This window comes from Hyla sarda, chromosome 4 (assembly GCF_029499605.1).
Source record: "Hyla sarda isolate aHylSar1 chromosome 4, aHylSar1.hap1, whole genome shotgun sequence".
NCBI classification, from domain to species: Eukaryota; Metazoa; Chordata; class Amphibia; order Anura; family Hylidae; genus Hyla; species Hyla sarda.
In genome coordinates this window covers 15,933,980-15,954,192 of record NC_079192.1, presented here as the reverse complement: position 1 = coordinate 15,954,192, position 20,213 = coordinate 15,933,980, and the positions used below count along the sequence as shown (strand labels likewise).

At 45.6% G+C, this 20,213-nt stretch overlaps 1 protein-coding gene across 1 annotated transcript; it reads left to right on the top strand.

Moving 5' to 3' along the window:
• Positions 1-8,768: 8,768 nt before the first annotated feature.
• Positions 8,769-20,005, top strand: LOC130367273 (extracellular calcium-sensing receptor-like). Its single transcript, XM_056569678.1, has 7 exons — positions 8,769-8,843; positions 15,135-15,373; positions 16,808-17,102; positions 17,634-18,482; positions 18,563-18,790; positions 18,880-19,003; positions 19,095-20,005. Exons 1-7 carry the CDS (start codon positions 8,769-8,771, stop codon positions 20,003-20,005), a joined length of 2,721 nt encoding a protein of 906 aa, XP_056425653.1.
• Positions 20,006-20,213: the final 208 nt, after the last annotated feature.

The following is a 20,213-nucleotide window of genomic DNA, read 5'->3' as shown; positions in this document are numbered from 1 at the left end:
TTGCATTATTTCTTGGTGAAAAATTCCAAAATTTGATGAAAAAATAGAAAATTTAGCATTTTTCTAACTTTAAGGGAAAACAGACATTCCAAATAAATGATATATTGATTCACATACACAACATAAAAGCCAAGCAGGATGCCACCGGGATGTATGACAAGAATCACAATACTGCCAAAAAATCTGTCATGCTCCCCCCTCCCCCCCTCGGGCCATGCTCCCCCCTCGCCGCCCGTGTTTCCCCAGTTCTGCCCCGACTTCCGATCAGTGGCCAGAGCGGGGGAAATGAACTCTAACCCCCGCCCCCCTCCTGCCATTGGTGGTCAGCCTGACCAACACTGCCACCTCGCTCCTATCCTTTAGGATGGTCGGAGCTGTCTCTGACAGCTCCGATCATTCTTATTTTCCGGGCGATCGGGTCACCAGTGACCCGATTATCCCGGATCGCAGGCAAATCGCTGGTCTTAACTGACCAACGATTTGCCGCGATCACTAACATGGGGGGGTCTCAGGACCCCCCTAGGCATTGCCATGGGATGCCTGCTGATAGATATCAGCAGTCATCCCGGTCCGATCACCACAAGGCAAACGCGGTGATCGGAAATGCAGAGGGCGTATGCATACGCCCTCCATCCCCAAGGAGTTAAAGGAGTCCAAATCGTGGGAAATAACAAGTCTGAGTTAAGACTTTTTAGCATAAAAAAAAATTAAGATGATGGAGATGGACCAGTAAAAAAGTGACAGCTACAGCCAAAACATAACAAACAATAAGGTATAGTATAGCACAATATCATACAAATGTAATCTGTATATAGGTCTCACCCACCTACAAGTACACCTGCGGGCCACCCTAGTCCTTACCCTAGTGGCCACTGGGTATCTACAGTTGGTGCACATTACATTAAATAGATGGGGCCAACACAAAGTCCTGCTCCACGGTGTCACCTGAAACTCTCAAAATGTCCACAAATGGATTTCAAGGTCTTTTTATTGGTATGTGAGTTCAGGGTGCCTTGTTGTGGTAGAGAGTTTCAGGCTTATCCTTACACAGTCTGTAAATCAGATCAGTCCAGCTTTAAGAGTCCTTCACTGCTCACAGAGTCTTTACTACTACAAGCACTGGATTGTGTTCAACCTTCTAGAAGATTCCTCTCAGCTGCTGCAGCACACTTTAAACCAGAACCCCTCATGGGCTGTCCCTCTGTGTCCTCTCTGTCTACTGGATGTCCACAAAACTCCTCTTTCCCCAGCTTTTATCACTGCTCAGTTCATTTGTTGTGCAGCCCGCCATCTACTGGACACTTCATTTAATTGCAGGATAATACACAACAATAATCTCACGGAGTTACAACTATTTATAAAAAAAAACACTAAAAGGAAACATACAAATGTAAAGAAAAGTAGGAAGGAATACAATAAAAAAAGTACAACAACAAGGTTGGCTGATACAAGTGTGGTTCTTTACAGACTAAGGAAAAGCTAAGAACACAAGTTTAAATAGCAACATTGGAAACAAATATAATATCAGTATTATTACAAAAACAATGTATTAGGCAGTAAAGGTAGCAAAAAGGCCCAAACCTCTAACAGAGATATAAGATACACAAGGAGTAGTCAAGGGCAGAGGAATAGGGGGAATACTGATCGGTATCTAACACACCAAGCTAACAGACCCGGGGTCAGGGGGACAGGAGAGTCCATCAAAAATGTGGGCCCAATATCCTTGAATATAAGGACGTTTTTGATCAAACAGGGGGGTATCTTGGTGACCCTAGTAAAATTTGGGTGGGATTGGACAGACATGTTACAGCGGGCAGGAGGGGAACACACACCTTAAAGGAGCGGCTGGTAATGGTCAAAAATCCAGTGGGAGCGAGCGGAAGTGAGATTAAAGGGGTACACCAGTTAAACAGATTTGTAAATTACTTCTATTTAAACATCTTAATCCTTCCAGTACTTATTAGCACCTGTATGCTACAGAGGAAATTGTTTTCTTTTTGAATTTCTTTTTTGCCTTGTCCACAGTGCTCTCTGCTGACACCTCTGTCCTTGTCAGGAACTGTCCAGAACAGCATAGGTTTGCTATGGGGATTTTCTCCTGCTCTGGACAGTTCCTTTACACGGACAGAGGTGTCTGCAGAGAGCACTGTGGAAAAGACAAAAAAGGAATTAAAAAAGAAAAGAATATCCTCTGTAGCATACAGCTGCTAATAAGTACTGGAAGGACAAATATTTTTTAATAGAAGTAATTTACGAATCTGTTTAACTTTCTGGCACCAGTTGATTTAAAAAAAAAATATTTTCCATCGGAGTACCCCTTTAAAGGGGTACTCCTCCCCTAGACATCTTAACCCCTATCGAAAGGATAGGGGACAAGATGTCAGATCGCGGGGGTCCCGCCGCTGGGGACCCCCGGGATCTCGGCTGTATCACCCAACTGTTGCGGCTTCCGGCAGCGCTGGAGGGTCTCATCCTAACGCCTCACGACCACGGTGACGGGAGATCTTGATGTCACGACTCTGCCCCCGTGTGACATCACGACCCGCCCCCTCAATGCAAGTCTATGGGAGGGGGCGTGACAGCTGCCAAGCCCCCTCCCATAGACTTGAATTGAGGGGGCGGATCATGAAACCACGACTCCGTCCCCGTGTGACGTCACGCCCCACCCCTCAATGCAAGTCTATGGGAGGGGGCGTGAGGCGTTACGATGAGACCCTCCAGCGCTGCCGGAAGCCACAACAGGTGGGTGCTGCAGCCGAGATCCCGGGGTCCCCAGCGGCCGGACCCGCGCGATCTGACATCTTATCCCCTATCCTTTCCATAGGGGATAAGATGTCTAGGGGCGGAGTACCCCTTTAAGGAAACAGTCCTGCGCAGGGTATGGTAAGTCCCAGTCCTAAGCTGGGTATGGTAAGCATGGTGGCATTGAAGGTATCACAACAACATGTTATAGGGCACAGCTCAAATTCATCTTTCAGTGATTAAAATGTCTTAAGACCTGGTTCTTTGGCCTAAATACTGAATCAATGCACTGAGTCTGAGGGGTACGTCAGCTTGTATTGCACACAAGGACCTGGGCCCACAACTGTTTAACCTGGTGAAAGATATATCTGGATCGTAAACAGAGGGTGGCCATAGGTTTAGTTATCAGAAGGGCATATCTAGGGTCTGATACTAGGGGTGGGATATCATCTATGGTCAGGGAAAGAACATGTGCCTCTCTAAACCTACCAAAGATGTGGGTAAGCTGTGTAGCATAGTAGTGTGGTGACCCAGTACAGAATATAGCATCCTGGCCGCCCTGAGTGGCAGATGTGCGTCTTGGGCCCACATTACTCGGGACTCAATATATAGTAATGTTATGCTATGATTAATGTACAGTAACCCCCCCGACATGCGGTGGCCCCGACATATGATCAAATCGACATACGATGCTTTTATATGTCGGGGCCATCGCATTAACTGCTATCCGACAGCGCAAAATGCTTAAGCTGCTGTCGGATTGCAGTTTAAGTATCCCGGACAGGTTCGCCTACCTATTCCCGCTGCTCCGGGTCCACTTCGCGATCCTCCGGTGTCTTCTGTATCTTCTCCAGGGTCCGGGCCTCGCTTTCCAGCGTCGTTATTACGTCACTACGCGCACTGTGCCGGCGCCGCAACGTAATAACGTCACCAGAAAGCGAGGCCCGGACACCGGAGAAGATGCGAAAGAAGCCGGAGGATCCCGAAGAAGACACCGGAGCAGCGGGACAGCATCGGGAGCCTCTGGGACAGCATCGGGAGCGGTGAAGACACGGTCCGGAGCGGCGGGGACAGGTAAGTATAACTTTCTATACTTTACATTGCACGGATCCCTCAACATATGATGGAATCGACAAACGATGGGTCGTTTGGAACGAATTACCATCGTAAGTTGAGGGACCACTGTATTGGTATTTTCTGTGTACCTTTTGCTTTAAGCTTGTTAAACCCTGTTGTTAGGGGAGTGTGCATGAACCATGTGAGTTTTCTGCCCAATGGGAGTCCTCCAAATCTTCCCCTTATATAGTGTGGTAGGAGTTCAGAGTTCAGTTCAGGAGAGGAGAGAGTTCTTAGCCCATGTACAGCCTGGAGAAAGTCTGAAGAGAGATTGTGAGGTGTTCTGAGGAGGCCTCAAGTCTAATCCTGCAACCCCGCATCTTCTAAAGCAAGTGCCCCATGCCCAGGTGAATGTCAAAGCCTAGCAGTAGGCACTAAAGTCCCAGGGATTCAAGTCAGTCATTCAAATTAGTCATTAGAGCCACTAAAGTCAGTGTGGGTTGCCATACAGCAAGTCAGTCATACACAGCACAATCAACTACAAGTCCCAGCAAGGCGATAGGCTTCCAAGGTTCACCCTGCACCTCCCTTTATACCAAGCTGAGCTGTGACCGATTGTACCATCTATCCTGCCTCAGTAAGGCCAGTCATCTGTAACCTTGCGTCGGAGTATTTATTGCCCCATGTATGGCACAGGAGAAGATGGCTCAACCTCGGACGGTGTATAGGCTAACCGTGCCCTGGCGTCACGAAAAGGTTATTTGCACATTACCCTCACCCGACACCACAGTAGTAGAGCTGAGTATCTGGGACTGCCATTCTACCCATATCCCATGGGTTTAGCATCTTCCAATTTGGCCAAACAAAAGTATAAGCGTAGACTTATTTTGTGGTTGAAAGAATTAGGGATGTATAACCGAGCCTGGTGGATACCACTCAGAATTTTAGGTGGCAGCATTCTTTTAAGAAGACTGACTCAACCGACCACGACCGCGCAAGAGAATTTTGTCAGAAGAAATTATTTCCGTAATTAAGGGAGGATAGCAGTTTTCTTGTGAGAGAGATGCCAATAGTTTACCCAATGCTCAAATACATCTACTTCCAACTTCCAAAAAGAATACTTTCTAGTTTGCCGCACAACATATGCTTCATGTAAGGCTGCCTGTTTCTGGATCCAGACGGTTAGCTTCCTCCGCTACAGCTTTAAAGGGGTACTCTGGTGGAAAACTTTTTTTTTTTTTTTTTTTTTTTATAAACTGGTGCCAGAAAGTTAAACAGATTTGTAAATTACTTCTATTAAAAAAATCTTAATCCTTCCAGCACTTATTAGCTGCTAAATACTATGGAGAAAAATTACTTTCTTTTTGGAACACAGAGCTCTCTGCTGACATCATGAGCACAGTGCTCTCTAGTGACATCTCTGTCCATTTTAAGAACCGTCCAGAGTAGGAGAAAATCCCCATAGAAAACATATGCTGCTCTGGACAGTTCCTAAAATGGACAGAGATGTCAGCAGAGAGCACTGTGCTTGTGATGTCAGCAGAGAGCTCTGTATTCCAAAAAGAAAATAATTTTCTTTGTAGTATTCAGCAGCTATTAAGTATTGGTAGGATTAAGATTTTTTAATAGAAGTAATTTACAAATCTGTTTAACTTTCTGGCACCGGTTGATTTAAAAAACAAAGTTTTCCACTGGAGTACCCCTTTAAGCTGTAGTTAGTACCTATGGAGGAGGATTTCTATCTCAGTAATAGAGATATTCTGGTGGCTGTGAGTGGCTGTACTTATCCAACTTGTCTCTAGCATCATGTGACCTTTTCTCTTTAGGTTCTTTAGTGGGTGACATGATAGAATAGAGCAAAAGGCAAGTCGGAATAACAGGGGGTGTCTGTGCCGGCCAAAGTATTATTAAGTGATTACGTAGAGATGTGACCAGGGTGTAACAGGTTAATTAATCCTGCATATGCAGAGGGTGGCCCAGTTGGTACTGTGATCGGATATAGAGTCCTACAGAAAATCCACAACAAAGTCTTTTGCCGCAGCGTCATCAGAGATAAGCTTGGAGCAATAGTGCCATCTAGTGTCAAAAAAGCTCATTGCATGGTCAGCAATGTACAATTAGGCACACAGCAGTGGGGTTGTGTACATGTCACTGAGGCAAGCAATGGAACATATAGGAAAGGTAGATATACCGGTCATCTTGCTACGTGTCGGTGAGTGGCCGCTCAGGCACCAAGAGGAGAGTTGTGACCATCACATATTGTAAATGACCTAATCCTCTTATCTAAATCCTTGCCACCGAGTACTGACAGTAGACTCGTTCATTTCAATGGCACAAACATAGCTAACTAGTGGCTACGCTCTGCACATTTCCAGCACTATAAATGTATACAGTGGGGAGAACAAGTATTTGATACGCTGCCGATTTTGCAGGTTAAGCATGTAGAGGTCTGTCATTTTTATCATAGGTCCTCTTCAACCGTGATCTGCATGACATACCATATATTCCAGCGTATAAGACAACTTTTAGTCAGGGGTCGTCTTATTCGCCGGGTATTGGGGTCCGGGATAGGAAAACTTATGACTATCTGCCCGGGCCGGCTCCCGTGTGCGGGGGCCGGCCAGAGCAGATAAAAACTAATTACTGATACTAAAAACCAGGGTGTCTCCAGCTGTTGTGAAACTAAAACTCCCAGCATGCCCGGACAGCCTTTGCCGGTCCGGGCATGCTCGAATTTGTAGTTACACAACAGCTGGAGGCACCCTGGTTTTTAGTATCACGGGAGAAGATAATCATAGCTTTTCCAATGCCGGACATCCCTGTGTCCCAAAAGATCTTTTCGGGACATAGGGATGTCTGCCGGTCACTCACCATTCCCCGACCGACGTGCGTCCTCCTGCGGTCCTCCTCCGCTTCTCCGCCTCTATGGTTGTACGCACGGGACGTCAGTGACGTCCTCCTGCGACCATAGAGACGCAGGAGGACCAGGAGGACCGCAGGACCATCGCAGGAGGACGCACGTCGGCCGGGGCCTGGTGAGTGACCGGTGGCGCGTCATCTTCTTCAGTGATTCGGTCACCGCTCCTACAAACCCAGGACTGCTGCTATGGTCCATAGCAGTAGATGGTGACCCTGGGCTGGAGGAGCGGTAATCAGAACACTGTGGGGGCAGTACAGACATACAGCCTCCAGCCATACATTGTATATGGCTGGAGGCTGTATGTCTGTGAGGGGGGGGGGACTGTCTACTAATGTGGGGGAGCTGCCTACTAATGTGGGGTAACTCCCGACCTAATGTGGGGTAACTCCCGACCTAATGTGGGGGAACTGTTGACCTAATGTGGGGGAACTGTTGACCTAATGTGGGGGGGAGCTGCCTACTATTGTGGGGGAACTGCTGACCTAATGTGGGGGGGAACTGCTGACCTAATGTGGGGGGAACTGCTGACCTAATGTGGGGGAGCTGCCTACTATTGTGGGGGAACTGCTGACCTAATGTGGGGGAGCTGCCTACTAATGTGGGGGAACTGCTGACCTAATGGGGGGGAGCTGCCTACTAATGTGGGGGAACTGCTGACCTAATGGGGGGGAGCTGCCTACTATTGTGGGGGAACTGCCGACCTAAAGTGGGGGAACTACAACCTAATGTGGGGGAACTGCAACCTAAAGTGGGGGAACTGCCTACTAATGTGAGGGAGTTGGCAACCTAATGTGGGGGAACTATAACCTAATGTGGGGGAACTGCCAACCTAATGTGGGGGAACTGCCAACCTAATATGGGGGAACTGCAACGTAATGTTGGGGAACATGCTGCCTACCTGATGTGGCGGGAACTACAAGGTACTGTACATTGCGGTAGAAAGGGTAGTCTTATACGGCGAGTATATCCCAAACTCTATATTTTAACTGTAAAAGTTGGGGGGCGTCTTATACGCCCAGTCATCTTATACGCCGGCATATATGGTAAGTATTTGATTACCTACCAACCAGTAAGAATTCTGACTCTCACAAACCTGTTATGTTTTCTTTAAAGGGGTACTCCACCCCTAGACATCTTATTCCCTATCCAAAGGATACCCCCGTGGACCCCCGTGATCTCCCTGCTGCACCCGGTGTTTGTTTAGAGCGTCAGATGCAGCGCCAGAGGTTCGTGAAGTCACGGTCACGCCCCCTCCCATAGACTTGCATTGAGGGGGCTTGGCTGTGACGTCACAAGTGGGGCGTGACTGTGTTGTCATGAGCCTCCGCCCCGCATCGCCAGTCGTCCGGAACGGAGAGAAATTCGCTCCGTGCACCCGATGTCTGGGGTGCCGCAGTCCAGATCACTGGGGTCCCCAGCACTGGGACCCCCGTGATCAGACATCTTGTCTCCTGTCCTTTGGATGGGGGATAAGATGTCTAGGTGCGGAGTACCCCTTTAAGAAGCCCTCCTTTTCTCCACTCATTACCTGTATTACCTGCACTAGAGATGAGCGAACTTACAGTAAATTCGATTTGTCACAAACTTCTCGGCTCGGCAGTTGATGACTTATCCTGCATAAATTAGTTCAGCCTTCAGGTGCTCCCGTGGGCTGGAAAAGGTGGATACAGTCCTAGGAAAGAGTCTCCTAGGACTGTATCCACCTTTTCCAGCCCACGGGAGCACCTGAAAGCTGAACTCATTTATGCAGGAAAAGTCATCAACTGCCGAGCCGAGAAGTTCGTGACGAATCGAATTTACTGTAAGTTCGCTCATCTCTTACCTGCACCTGTTTGAACTCATTACCTGTATAAAGACACCTGTCCACACACTCAATCCAACAGACTCCAACCTCTCCACAATGGCCAAGACCAGAGAGCTGTGTAAGGGCATTAGGGATAAAATTGTAGATCTGCACAAGGCTGGGATGGGCTACAGGACAATAGGCAAGCAGCTTGGTGAGAAGGCAATAACTGTTGGCGCAATTATTAGAAAATAGAAGAAGTTCAAGATGACGGTCAATCTCCCTCAGCCTGGGGCTCCATGCAAGTTCTCACCTCGTGGGGCATCAATGATCATGAGGAAGGTAAGGGATCAGTCCTGAACTACACGGCAGGACCTGGTCAATGACCTGAAGAGAGCTGGGACCACGGTCTCCAATAAAACCATTAGTAACACCCTACGCCATCATGGGTTGAAATCCTGCAGTGCACACAATTCAGACAGGGTCCCGCTGCACAAGCCAGCGCATGTCCAGGCCCGTCTGAAGTTTGCCAATGACCATTTGGATGATCCAGAGGAGGAATAGGAGAAGGTCATGTGGTCTAATGAGACAAAAATAGAGCTTTTTGGTCTAAACTCCACTCACTGTGTTTGGAGGAAGAGGGAAGATGAGTACAACCCCAAGAACACCATCCCAACCATGAAACATGGAGGTGAAAACATCATTCTTTGGTGCTTCCTTTATATAAAGGGGACAGGATGACTGCACCGTATTGAGGGGAGGATGGATGGGGCCATGTATCGAGAGATCTTGGCCAACAACCTCCTTCCCTCAGTAAAAGCATTGAAGATGAGTCATGGCTGGGTCTTCCAGCATGACAACGACCCGAAACACACAGCCAGGGCAACTAAGGAGTGGCTCCATAAGAAGCATCTCAAGGTCCTGGAGTGGCCAGCTGAAAGTACAGATTGCCCAGTGACAGCCCCGAAACCTGAAGGATCTGGAAATTGTCTGTATGGAGGAGTAGGCCAAAATCCCTGCTGCAGTGTGCAAACCTGGTCAAGAACTACAGGAAACGCTTCATCTCTGTAATTGCAAACAATCGTGAAACAAAGGTTTCTGGACCAAACATTAAGTTATGCTTTCCTGATGTATCAAATACTTATGTCATGCAATAAAAGGCAAATTCATTATTTAAAATGTGATTTTTTAGATTTTTGTTTTAGATTCCGTTTCTTGCAGTTGAAGAGAACCTACAGTGGGGATAAAAATTTTGGGCACCCCAGGTAAAAAATTAGTATTAATGTGCATAAAGAAGCCAAGGAAAGATGGAAAAATCTCCAAATGGCATCAAATTACAGATTAGACATTCTTGTAATATGTCACCAAAAGTTAGATTTGTACAGTACTGGGCACCAGTGTACAAGAAAGATATAGTGGAGCTGGAGAGGGTTCAAAGACGGGCAACCAGGGTAATACGGGGAATGGGAAGACTACAGTACCCAGAAAGATTATCAGAATTAGGGTTATTTAGTTTGGAAAAAAGAAGGCTTAGGGGAGACCTAATAACTATGTATAAATATATCAGGGGACAGTACAGAGATCTCTCCATGATCTATTTATACCCAGGACTGTATCTATAACAAGGGGGCATCCTCTACGTCTAGAGGAAAGAAGGTTTCTATACCAGCACAGACGGGGGTTCTTTACTGTAAGAGCAGTGAGACTGTGGAATTCTCTCCTGGAGGAGGTGGTCATGGGGAACTCTGTAAAAGAATTTAAAAAGGGGTCTGGATGCATTTTTGGAGAATAATAACATTACAGGTTATGGATTCTAGATTTATAGGGACAGAACAGTGATCCAGGGATTTATTCTGATGCCATATTTGGAGTCGGGAAGGAATTTTTACCTCTAGTATGAGGGTTTTTTTACTTCCTCTGGATCAACTCAGTAGGGACTCATTAGGGTTATAGGTTGAACTTGATGGACTCTGGTCTTTTTTCAAACTTATGAAATATGTAACTACCATGTAACTATGTAACTATCTTATCCCCTAACCTTTGGATAGGGGCTAAGATGTCTAGGGGTGGAGTACCCCTTTAAATTCTTCCAGACTCACCCAACTTTATGGATCTTTCTTTGTGTACTGGAGCAAAGTCTTGCTGAAGAAAAAAAAAAGAGCCGAACCCAGACTGCCAGATAGAGAATTATGAGCGGTCACTCCTCAGAACATGTTTCCTCTGATCCGGAGTCCAATGGCGGTGTGCTCTACATCCATTGCCTGGCATTGTGCTTGGTGATGTAAGGCTGCTCCACCATAGAACACATGCAATAAAGCTCCCGGAAGGGCACAGTTTTTGTGCTGAGTCAGGAGGGCATTGGTAACTTTTATGGTCTTCACTTATGGTCTCCACTTTTTGGCTGAGTTTCTGTGGTTTCTAAATGCTTCCACTTCTCAATAACACCACCAAATGGATAATCTAGGAGGTTAAAAAGAATTGTGGTGTAGTGTCTGGGGTTGTAACCGTGGTGTTAAAGGGGTACTCCGGTAGAATTATTTTTTTTTTTTAATCAATTGGTGCCAGAAAGTTAAACAGATTTGTAAATTACTTGTATTTAAAAATCTTAATCCTTCCAGTACTTATGAGCTGTTGTATGCTCTAGAGAAAGTTATTTTCTTTTTGAATTTCCTTTCTGCCTGACCACAGTGCTCTCTGCTGACACCTCTGTCCATGTCAGAAACTCTCTAGAGCAGGAAAAAATCCCCATAGCAAACTTATCCTGCTCCAGACAGTTCCTGACATGGACAGAGGTGACAGCAGAGAGCACTGTGGTCAGACAGAAAGAAAATACAAAAAGAAAAGAACTTTCTCTGTACCATATAGCAGCTGATAAATACTGGAAGGATTAAGGTTTTTAAATAGAAGTCATTTAGAAATATTTGGTTAATGGTGTTGGAAGGGCAGATGTTATAACACTTAGGGCAGATGGTATTAACCCTTAGTGTTCGTGACGCCAGGGCGTGGTTATCCTCTACACCACCCAATAATCACTCCTATGCAAGGTTAGGGAACAACAGCAGCTTTATTGAGGCAGACAGATGTTAAAGTCTTTGCAGCTCAGTTTAGGCCCAAGGAGATGAACAGTGAACTTCAGGAGGCTTGTTGGCTCGCTGGGACTTGTAGTGGAGTTGGACTAAATTATGCAACCCACGCTGACTTTAGATTTGATAGACTTGGCTATGCTGACTAGACTTCGCCCCTGTATTCGTGCTTACCAGGCTTTGACTTTCACCTGCAGGGGGTTAGAGTGGTTAGGCTTTGGTCTCCCTCAGGAACACCAGACACTCTCAGGTCTTCACTTGATTGTACCTCAGCATGCACTAAGACTGACTAGGCTTGCTCCTCCCTGCTATATAAGGGAGCAATTTGTAGGGGTCCCATAGGCCACCAATGTGGTGGCCCAGTACAGGAGTTGCACCCCTGTACCCTTGCTGCCCTGTCAGGCAGACTCCATGTCAGTGACCTCTGCCCCCCCCTGCACTTGCCTCTTATGTATCATTTTAAGTGCCTATGTTATTTAGTGTAATGTACATATATTGTTGTATGCCTTTAAGTATTATTGTCATGGAGCGGAGGGGAGGGGGGGTTAGAATAGTTAATAGGAATAGGCTTCATAGGAAAATAAAACGGACACCCTTGAATCTTGATTAACCCCAGTAACATAAAGGATGGAAATGTAAAGTGTATGTTCACAAATGCCAGAAGCCTAGCAAATAAAATGGGGGAGCTTGAGGCCTTGATACTGGAGGAACATATTGATATAGTTGGGGTCACTGAGACATGGCTGGTGATATAGTTGGGGTCACTGAGACATGGCTGGTGATATAGTTGGGGTCACTGAGACATGGCTGGTGATATAGTTGGGGTCACTGAGACATGGCTGGACTCCTCGCATGACTGGGCTGTTAATCTGCAGGGGTTTACATTGTTTCGCAAGGATAGAATGAACAGAAAAGGTGGTGGAGTCTGTCTGTATGTAAGAAGTGGTATGAAAGTCAGTGTGAACGATGCCATAGTGTGTGATGATTCTGAGGAGGTGGAATCACTGTGGGTAGAATTACAAAAGGAGGGAAATACTGAAAAAATAATATTTGGGGTAATCTACAGACCCCCTAATATCACTGAAGAGATAGAAGGTCGGCTGTATAAACAAATAGAGAGGGCCGCCCGGGCAGGTACAGTGGTAATAATGGGAGATTTTAACTATCCAGATATAGATTGGGGTCCGGGGTTGGCTAAAACTACAAAGGGGCGACAATTCCTAAATTTATTGCAGGATAATTTTATGGGCCAGTTTGTGGAGGACCCAACAAGAAGTGATGCCTTGTTGGATCTGATCATTTCCAACAACGCAGAGCTGGTTGGTAATGTAACTGTGCGGGAAAACCTTGGGAATAGCGACCACAATATAGTTACTTTTGATTTAAAATGTAGAAAACAAAGACAGACGGGGAAGGCAAAAACATATAACTTTAAAAAGGCAAATTTCCCTGGACTGAGATCTGCACTATAGGACATAGACTGGGGGGAAGTGTTCTCAAATACTGATACAGAAGGTAAATGGGACATCTTTAAATCAACTCTAAATAACTATACAGCTAAATATATACCAAAGGGGAACAAATATAAACGATTAAAACTAAATCCTACATGGCTGACAAATGAGGTTAAAAGAGCAATAAACAACAAAAAAATAGCCTTCAAAAAATTCAAATCTGATGGGTCAGCTATAACATTTAAACAGTACAAGGAGCTTAATAAAATCTGTAAAAATGTAATAAAAACAGCAAAAATTCAAAATGAGAGACAGGTGGCCAAAGAAAGCAAAACTAATCCTAAATATTTTTTTAGATATATAAATGCAAAAAAACCAAGGACAGAGCATGTAGGACCCCTTAATAATGATAATGGGGAGGTTGTCACAGGCGATCAAGAGAAGGCGGAGCTACTGAATGGGTTCTTTAGTTCTGTATATACTATGGAAGAAGGAGCTGACATTGGCCAGGTCAGTGCTGGTAACACATCATGTACAGGTCAGTGCTGGTAACACATCATGTAATGTACTGAACTGGCTTAATGTAGAGATGGTACAAGGTAAGTTAAGTAATATAAATGTAAGCAAATCTCCAGGGCCGGATGGACTACACCCAAGAGTTCTTAGAGAGGTAAGTTCAGTAATATCTGTACCCTTGTTCATGATATTTAGAGATTCTCTGGTGTCTGGTATTGTGCCAAGGGACTGGCGCAAGGCGAATGTGGTGCCAATCTTCAAGAAGGGCTCTAGGTCTTCCCCAGGAAACTATAGACCGGTAAGTTTAACGTGCATTGTGGGTAAATTGTTTGAAGGACTTATAAGGGATTACATACAGGAATACATAGGGGATAATTGTATTATAAGTGATAGCCAGCATGGGTTTACTAAGGATAGAAGTTGTCAAACCAATCTAATTTGCTTCTAAGAAGAGGTGAGTAGAAGCCTTGACAGAGGAATGGCTGTGTATATAGAGGGGGGCTGTGTATATAGAGGGGGGCTGTGTATATAGAGGGGGGCTGTGTATACAGAGGAATGGCTGTGGATATAGTGTTTCTGGATTTTGCTAAAGCGTTTGATACTGTCCCTCATAGACGTCTGACAGGTAAGTTAAGGTCTTTGGGTTTGGAAATTTTAGTTTGTAACTGGATTGAACATTGGCTCATGGATCGTACCCAGAGAGTGGTGGTTAATGATTCGTACTCTGATTGGTCCCCGGTTATTAGTGGTGTACCCCAAGGTTCAGTACTGGGCCCGCTGTTGTATAACAGCGGGCCATGCCCCTTGTGATGTCACACCACACCCCCTCAACTCAAGTCTATGGGAGGGGGCGTGGCGTCCGCCACACCACCTCCCGTAGACTTGCATTGAGGGGGTGTGGTGTGACATCCTGAGAGGCGTTGCCGTGACATCACAATCCCACGCCGACCGCACCAATCATTCGGAACAAAATGTTCTGAGTACCTCTTTAACGGGTCGGTGAAAACGGCCATGTAAACCTAGCCTAAGCTAACTCTAACAATACCTCACACACAGATTTAGGCATTTGGAACAGGGATTTCTCAGCCACACAACAACTTCATATTTTTGTAGCTGGGACACGGGTACCAGGACACTATTACAGAATCATGGTAGACTTTAGTGAGCTCTTGGAACAACCCAATTTTCACCAACCTTTGAAGAGGTGACTGCATTGGTAGGTGCTGGGTTTTATACAACTGCGACAATGGGACTTACTGACTAAAACTACTGAATTAAACGATTTAGTGTGTCTGAATACTTTTGTCCATTTAGTGTATATCCATCTTTGTGTTACTGCTCCTTTAAGAGCTGAGAATTCTGAGATAATTCTATCTCTTTCCTAATTGACGCAAGGTCCCTCGTGCATGAAGAGTCCTCTGGGATAGCTAATATGAGTGGATACAGTCTACGAACAGAAATATATAAACACAGGGCTCAGATAGGGCAGGATCATTGCTGTTCATGAGCCTGGTCGTCTAGATGATGCAACTGGATCCAGACTTTGGACTCTACAGAACTTGCCGTCTCTCCTCTCACAGACCAACCCAATGGGTAATATATATATCAGGAGGACCAAGAGGATTCCTACTCTTGTTCTGTGTCTTCTTCTCTCCCAACCACTGTCCTTGAAATCAGACTGTGTCCTACAACAACAGGCAGTGACCGGGTACGTTCAAAAGGGAGATGTTCTCCTGGGCGGAATATTTCCCCTTCATCTCAGTCAAGGGACACAAACGGAGATCTTCACCAAGCCCCCCGGTTCCCATTACTGCCAACGGTGAGGGCGATCCAGGTCCTCTGCTTCTCGACATTAGCTTGCTTGAGTTTAGTCTGACCTTCACCTGGCTCTATAGATCCTGAAAATCTTCATGTAAATTTTTGTATTGACACCCGAAGTGTTAGCGTGTCACTGTTCAGTGCCCCAAGTGTCAGTGTTATCATCCTGTACCCCAAGTGTTATCATCCAGTACCCCAAGTGTTATCATCCAGTAACCCAAGTGTCATTATCCTGAACCCCAAGTGTTATCATCCTGTACCCCAAGTGTCATTATCCTGTACCCCAAGTGTTATCATCCTGTACCCCAAGTGTCATCATCCTGTACCCCAAGTGTCATTATCCTGTACCCCAAGTGTTATCATCCTGTACCCCAAGTGTTATTATCCTGTACGCCAAGTGTCATTATCCTGTACCCCAAGTGTTATCATCCTGTACCCCAAGTGTTATCATCCTGTACCCCAAGTGTTATTATCCTGTAAGCCAAGTGTCATTATCCTGTACCCCAAGTGTTATCGTCCTGTACCCCAAGAGTTATTATCCTCTACCTCAAGTGTCATTATCCTGTACCCCAAATGTTATCATCCTGTACCCCAAGTGTTATCATCCTGTACCCCAAGAGTTATTATCCTCTACCTCAAGTGTTATCATCCTGTACCCCAAGTGTTATCATCATGTACTCCAAGTGTTATCATACTGTACCCCAAGTGTTATTATCCTCTACCCCATGTGTTATCATCATGTACCCCAAGTGTTATCATCCTGTACCCCAAGTGTCATTATCCTGTACCCCAAGTGTTATCCTCTACCCCAAGTGTTATTATCCTCTACCCCAAGTGTTATTATCCTGTACCCCAAGTGTTTTTATCCTCTACCCCAAGTGTTATCATCCTGTACCCCAAGTGTTATCATCCTGTACCCCAAGTGTTATCATCCTGTACTCCAAGTGCTATCATACTGTACCCCAAGTGTTATTATCCTCTACCCCATGTGTTATCATCCTGTACCCCAAGTGTTATTATCCTCTACCCCATGTGTTATCATCCTGTACCCCAAGTGTTATTATCCTCTACCCCAAGTGTTTTTATCCTGTACCCCAAGTGTCATTATCCTGTACCCCAAGTTTTTTCATCCTTTACCCCAAGTGTTATTGTCCTGTACCCCAAGTGTGAGCGTGTCAGTATCCTGTACCCCAAGTGTTAGTGTGTGATTGTCCTGTACCCCAAGTGCCAGCGTGTAATTTTTCTGTCCTCCAAGTGTCAGTGTGTCATTATCCTGTAGTCTGAGAGTCATTGATCTGTCACACCATGTGATAACATTGATAAGTTCTAATGTAGGTGGAACTTTTTAACATTCCTGACCTGCAGATTTCCCGCGTCCTGTACGTCTGTTATATTCATCAATATATTGAGTTCTTCTCTATTTTTTCTACACCAGGTTTAGCTTTCGCTCTTTCCGCTGGATTCTTGCCTTTCTTTTTGCAGTAGAGGAAGTTAACAGAAGACCTGGAATGTTGCCAAATTTGACACTTGGGGCGGCAGTAATGGACTCATGCAGTGAGGCCAGAGGAGCAATAGGGGGAGCATCATGGCTTCTTTTTGGAAGTGCTGAAGGACCTTTGAATTACCGCTGCCTGGGTTCACCATCAAGACTGGCTGCTGTGCTGGGAGATGCTGGTGGAGAAGCTGCTGTGAGTGTAGCAAATATTTTGGCACTCTACAATTACCCACAGGTGAGGAGATAAAGATTAAAGGGGTACTCCGCCCCTAGACATCCTATCCAAAGTATAATCTCCCTGCTGCATCCGGCGTTCGTTTGGAGCATTGGGTGCAGCTCCAGAGGCTCGTGACGTCACAGCGCCCCGCCTTAATACAAGTCTACGGGAAGGGGGGGTGACGGCCGTCAGGCCCCCTCCCATAGACTTGCATTGAGGGGGCGTGGCTGTGACGTCACGAGCGGGACGTGACCGTGATGTCACGAGCCTCCGCCTGGCATCACCATTCATCGGGCATGGAGCGAAGTTCGCTCCGTGCATCGGATGTCTGGGGTGCCGCAGCTGAGATCGTGGGGTATAGGGGATGGGAAGATGTCTAGGGGCGGAGTTGAGGGGAAGATGTCTAGGGGCGGAGTACCCCTTTAAGGACTCATTCCAGGGTTAGGGTCACACCATTGACTTGTCATACACTGTATTGTCATAGATGGATCAATATCCAATCATGGGACTGTGATCATGATCTAATACGTCCCTGCTCTTTCATTGCAGATCAATTATTTTACACCTCCATCCCAACTCAGTAATAGGTTCGTCTTCCCCTCATCGCTCAGTGTTGCCCCTACATTGTCTTCTCAGACAAAAGGTATTGTTAGACTGCTTCAAGTGTTTGGCTGGTCTTGGGTGGGCATCTTGTTCCAGGCAACCAGTTCCTCTTCATTGGTTCAAACTTTTCTCGAAGAGTTGGAGGCTACAGGAGCTTGCCTAGCCTTCTGGGAGACCCTTCCTTCAGAAGCGTCACCGGAAGACACAAAACACGTGTCAGCAGTTATCAGACGGTCAACAGCCAATGTGGTGGTGGTCTTCTCATTGGAAGCCTATCTGAATCCTGTTTTGTTGGAACTTGCTCATAATGGGGATACTAGAGATAGGGTCTGGTTGACCACTGATGCATGGTCGACATCTCCAAGTCTAGTAGATTCCCAACTCTCTATAATCTTAAGGGGATCTCTTGGACTCGTTCTTCGAAAAGGTGCTGCTCCTGGATTTAAAGAGTTTGTTTTTGGATTACATCCTAGTCACTATAATAATCATCCATTTTTTAAGGAATTTTGGGAGGAAGCATTCAGTTGCCAGTGGGTCATTGGAAGGGACAATGCATCTCAGACATTCCCACTTGCTCCTTCACCATCTTTAACAAAGCCATTATGTACAGAATCAGAAGACCCTGCTACTCTACAGATATTTTCAGACATAGAGGACCTCCGAGTGACATATAATGTCTATAAGGCTGTTCTTATGGTAGCAAAAACTCTTATCAATATGGCTGCTTGTACACAAATCGAAAAAGCTTTGATTGGAAGCCATTGTGTGGAAATGCTCAATTTTACTCCTTGGCAGGTAAGTGACTATACAAATTAGTGGAAATATTGGCATAGCTACCTGTATACTTACCCATTAACCCTGTCATATTCCTGCAGCTTTTCTACTTTCTTCGTAGAGTGAGGCTAAAAGGAAACATTGAGGATGATTTATATTTTGACTCTCTCGGAAATGCACCTGCCATTTACGACATAATAAACTGGCAGGAGGAACAATCAGGAGGTGCAAATTGGGTGACAGTAGGGAGCTATGAAAGTGGTGACCAGTTAGGACATGACCTGCTCATCAACCTAAGTGCAATTCAATGGGGAGGGAAGTTTGAGCAGGTAAGATATGCCCCAATTGCCCAATATAGTCAGGAAAGAAAAAAAATCCAAAAATGTACAGTGACAAACATATTTCTTTGTACTTTTAGATACCCATTTCTGTATGCTCCAAAAAATGCCGTCCTGGATTTTGGAAGGTCCCACGTCTTGGCAAGCCGCATTGCTGCTTTGATTGCATTCCATGTGCTGCTGGAGAAATTTCAAACCAAACCAGTAAGTACAGACCATAGATGATACAGAAGGGGTTGGTGTCACATGATCCCTTGAAAATAACTTTTTTTTAACCCTAATGTTTTGCTTGCAGATGCTATAGATTGCTTCCTTTGTCCCGAAGAAGAATGGCCAAATCTTGCACATGACCAATGTCTTCCCCGTGAGGTGGAGTTGCTGACCCTGTCTGAACCTCTAGGAATGTGTCTAGGATGCACATCCATCTTGGGCTCCATTTTGCCTGCCATTGTACTTTTTCTCTTCATCAAGAACAGAGAGACTCCTTTGGTCCGTGCTAATAATTGCAGTCTTAGCTTCATCCTTCTTGTTGCCCTCGCCTTCTCTTTTCTTTGTCCTCTCCTTCTTCTTGCTCCACCCGGAGACCAGACCTGCCTTTTTCGACAAGCTGCCTTTGGTATCCTATTCACCCTCTGTATTTCATGCCTTTTAGCCAAGACTATTATTGTTGTCCTGGCTTTCCGGGCCAACCAGCCTGGGTCACTCAAAGTACCCATGGGACCATTGTGGCCCATCTTCTTTGCCATGTTATGTACTTCTATCCAGTTTGTCCTTTGTTGCTCTTGGTTTTCAGTGGACCCACCATTTATAGAACATGATGCTAAGACCCATTTAGGAAAATTTGTTATTCAATGTAACTACGGTCTTGGTTTCTGGTTCATGCTAGGTTACCTTGGACTTCTCTCTACCATCTGTTTTATGGTTGCATTCTTGGCCAGGAAGCTACCTGGGGCTTTTAATGAGGCTACATATATAACTTTTAGTATGTTAGTGTTCCTCATTGTTTGGATAAGTTTCGTCCCAGCCTACCTTAGCACCAAGGGAAAATTGGCAGTGGCTACAGAAATTTTTGCAATTTTGTCCTCCAGTGCCGGCCTACTTTTTTGCATCTTCACACCCAAGGTCTACATCATTCTCTTGAAGCCCCAGCTAAACACTCGAGCAATGGTTTCTCTACAGCAAAGAGTACAAACCACCATCAATTAATGCATTTAGCCACCATACAGAAGATATCCTCTAGATATCAACTCTACTAACGTTTGCCCCATATTTAGTCATGCTACTATGAAAAGGTGCTCACACACCTTAGGGAAAAGGCAGCCCAACCCACCAACTTCGGATAGACCGTCTGACTGACTAATATATATGGTTACAATAGAAACACAGAAAGCGCACTGTGGTGTATTATCCTCAG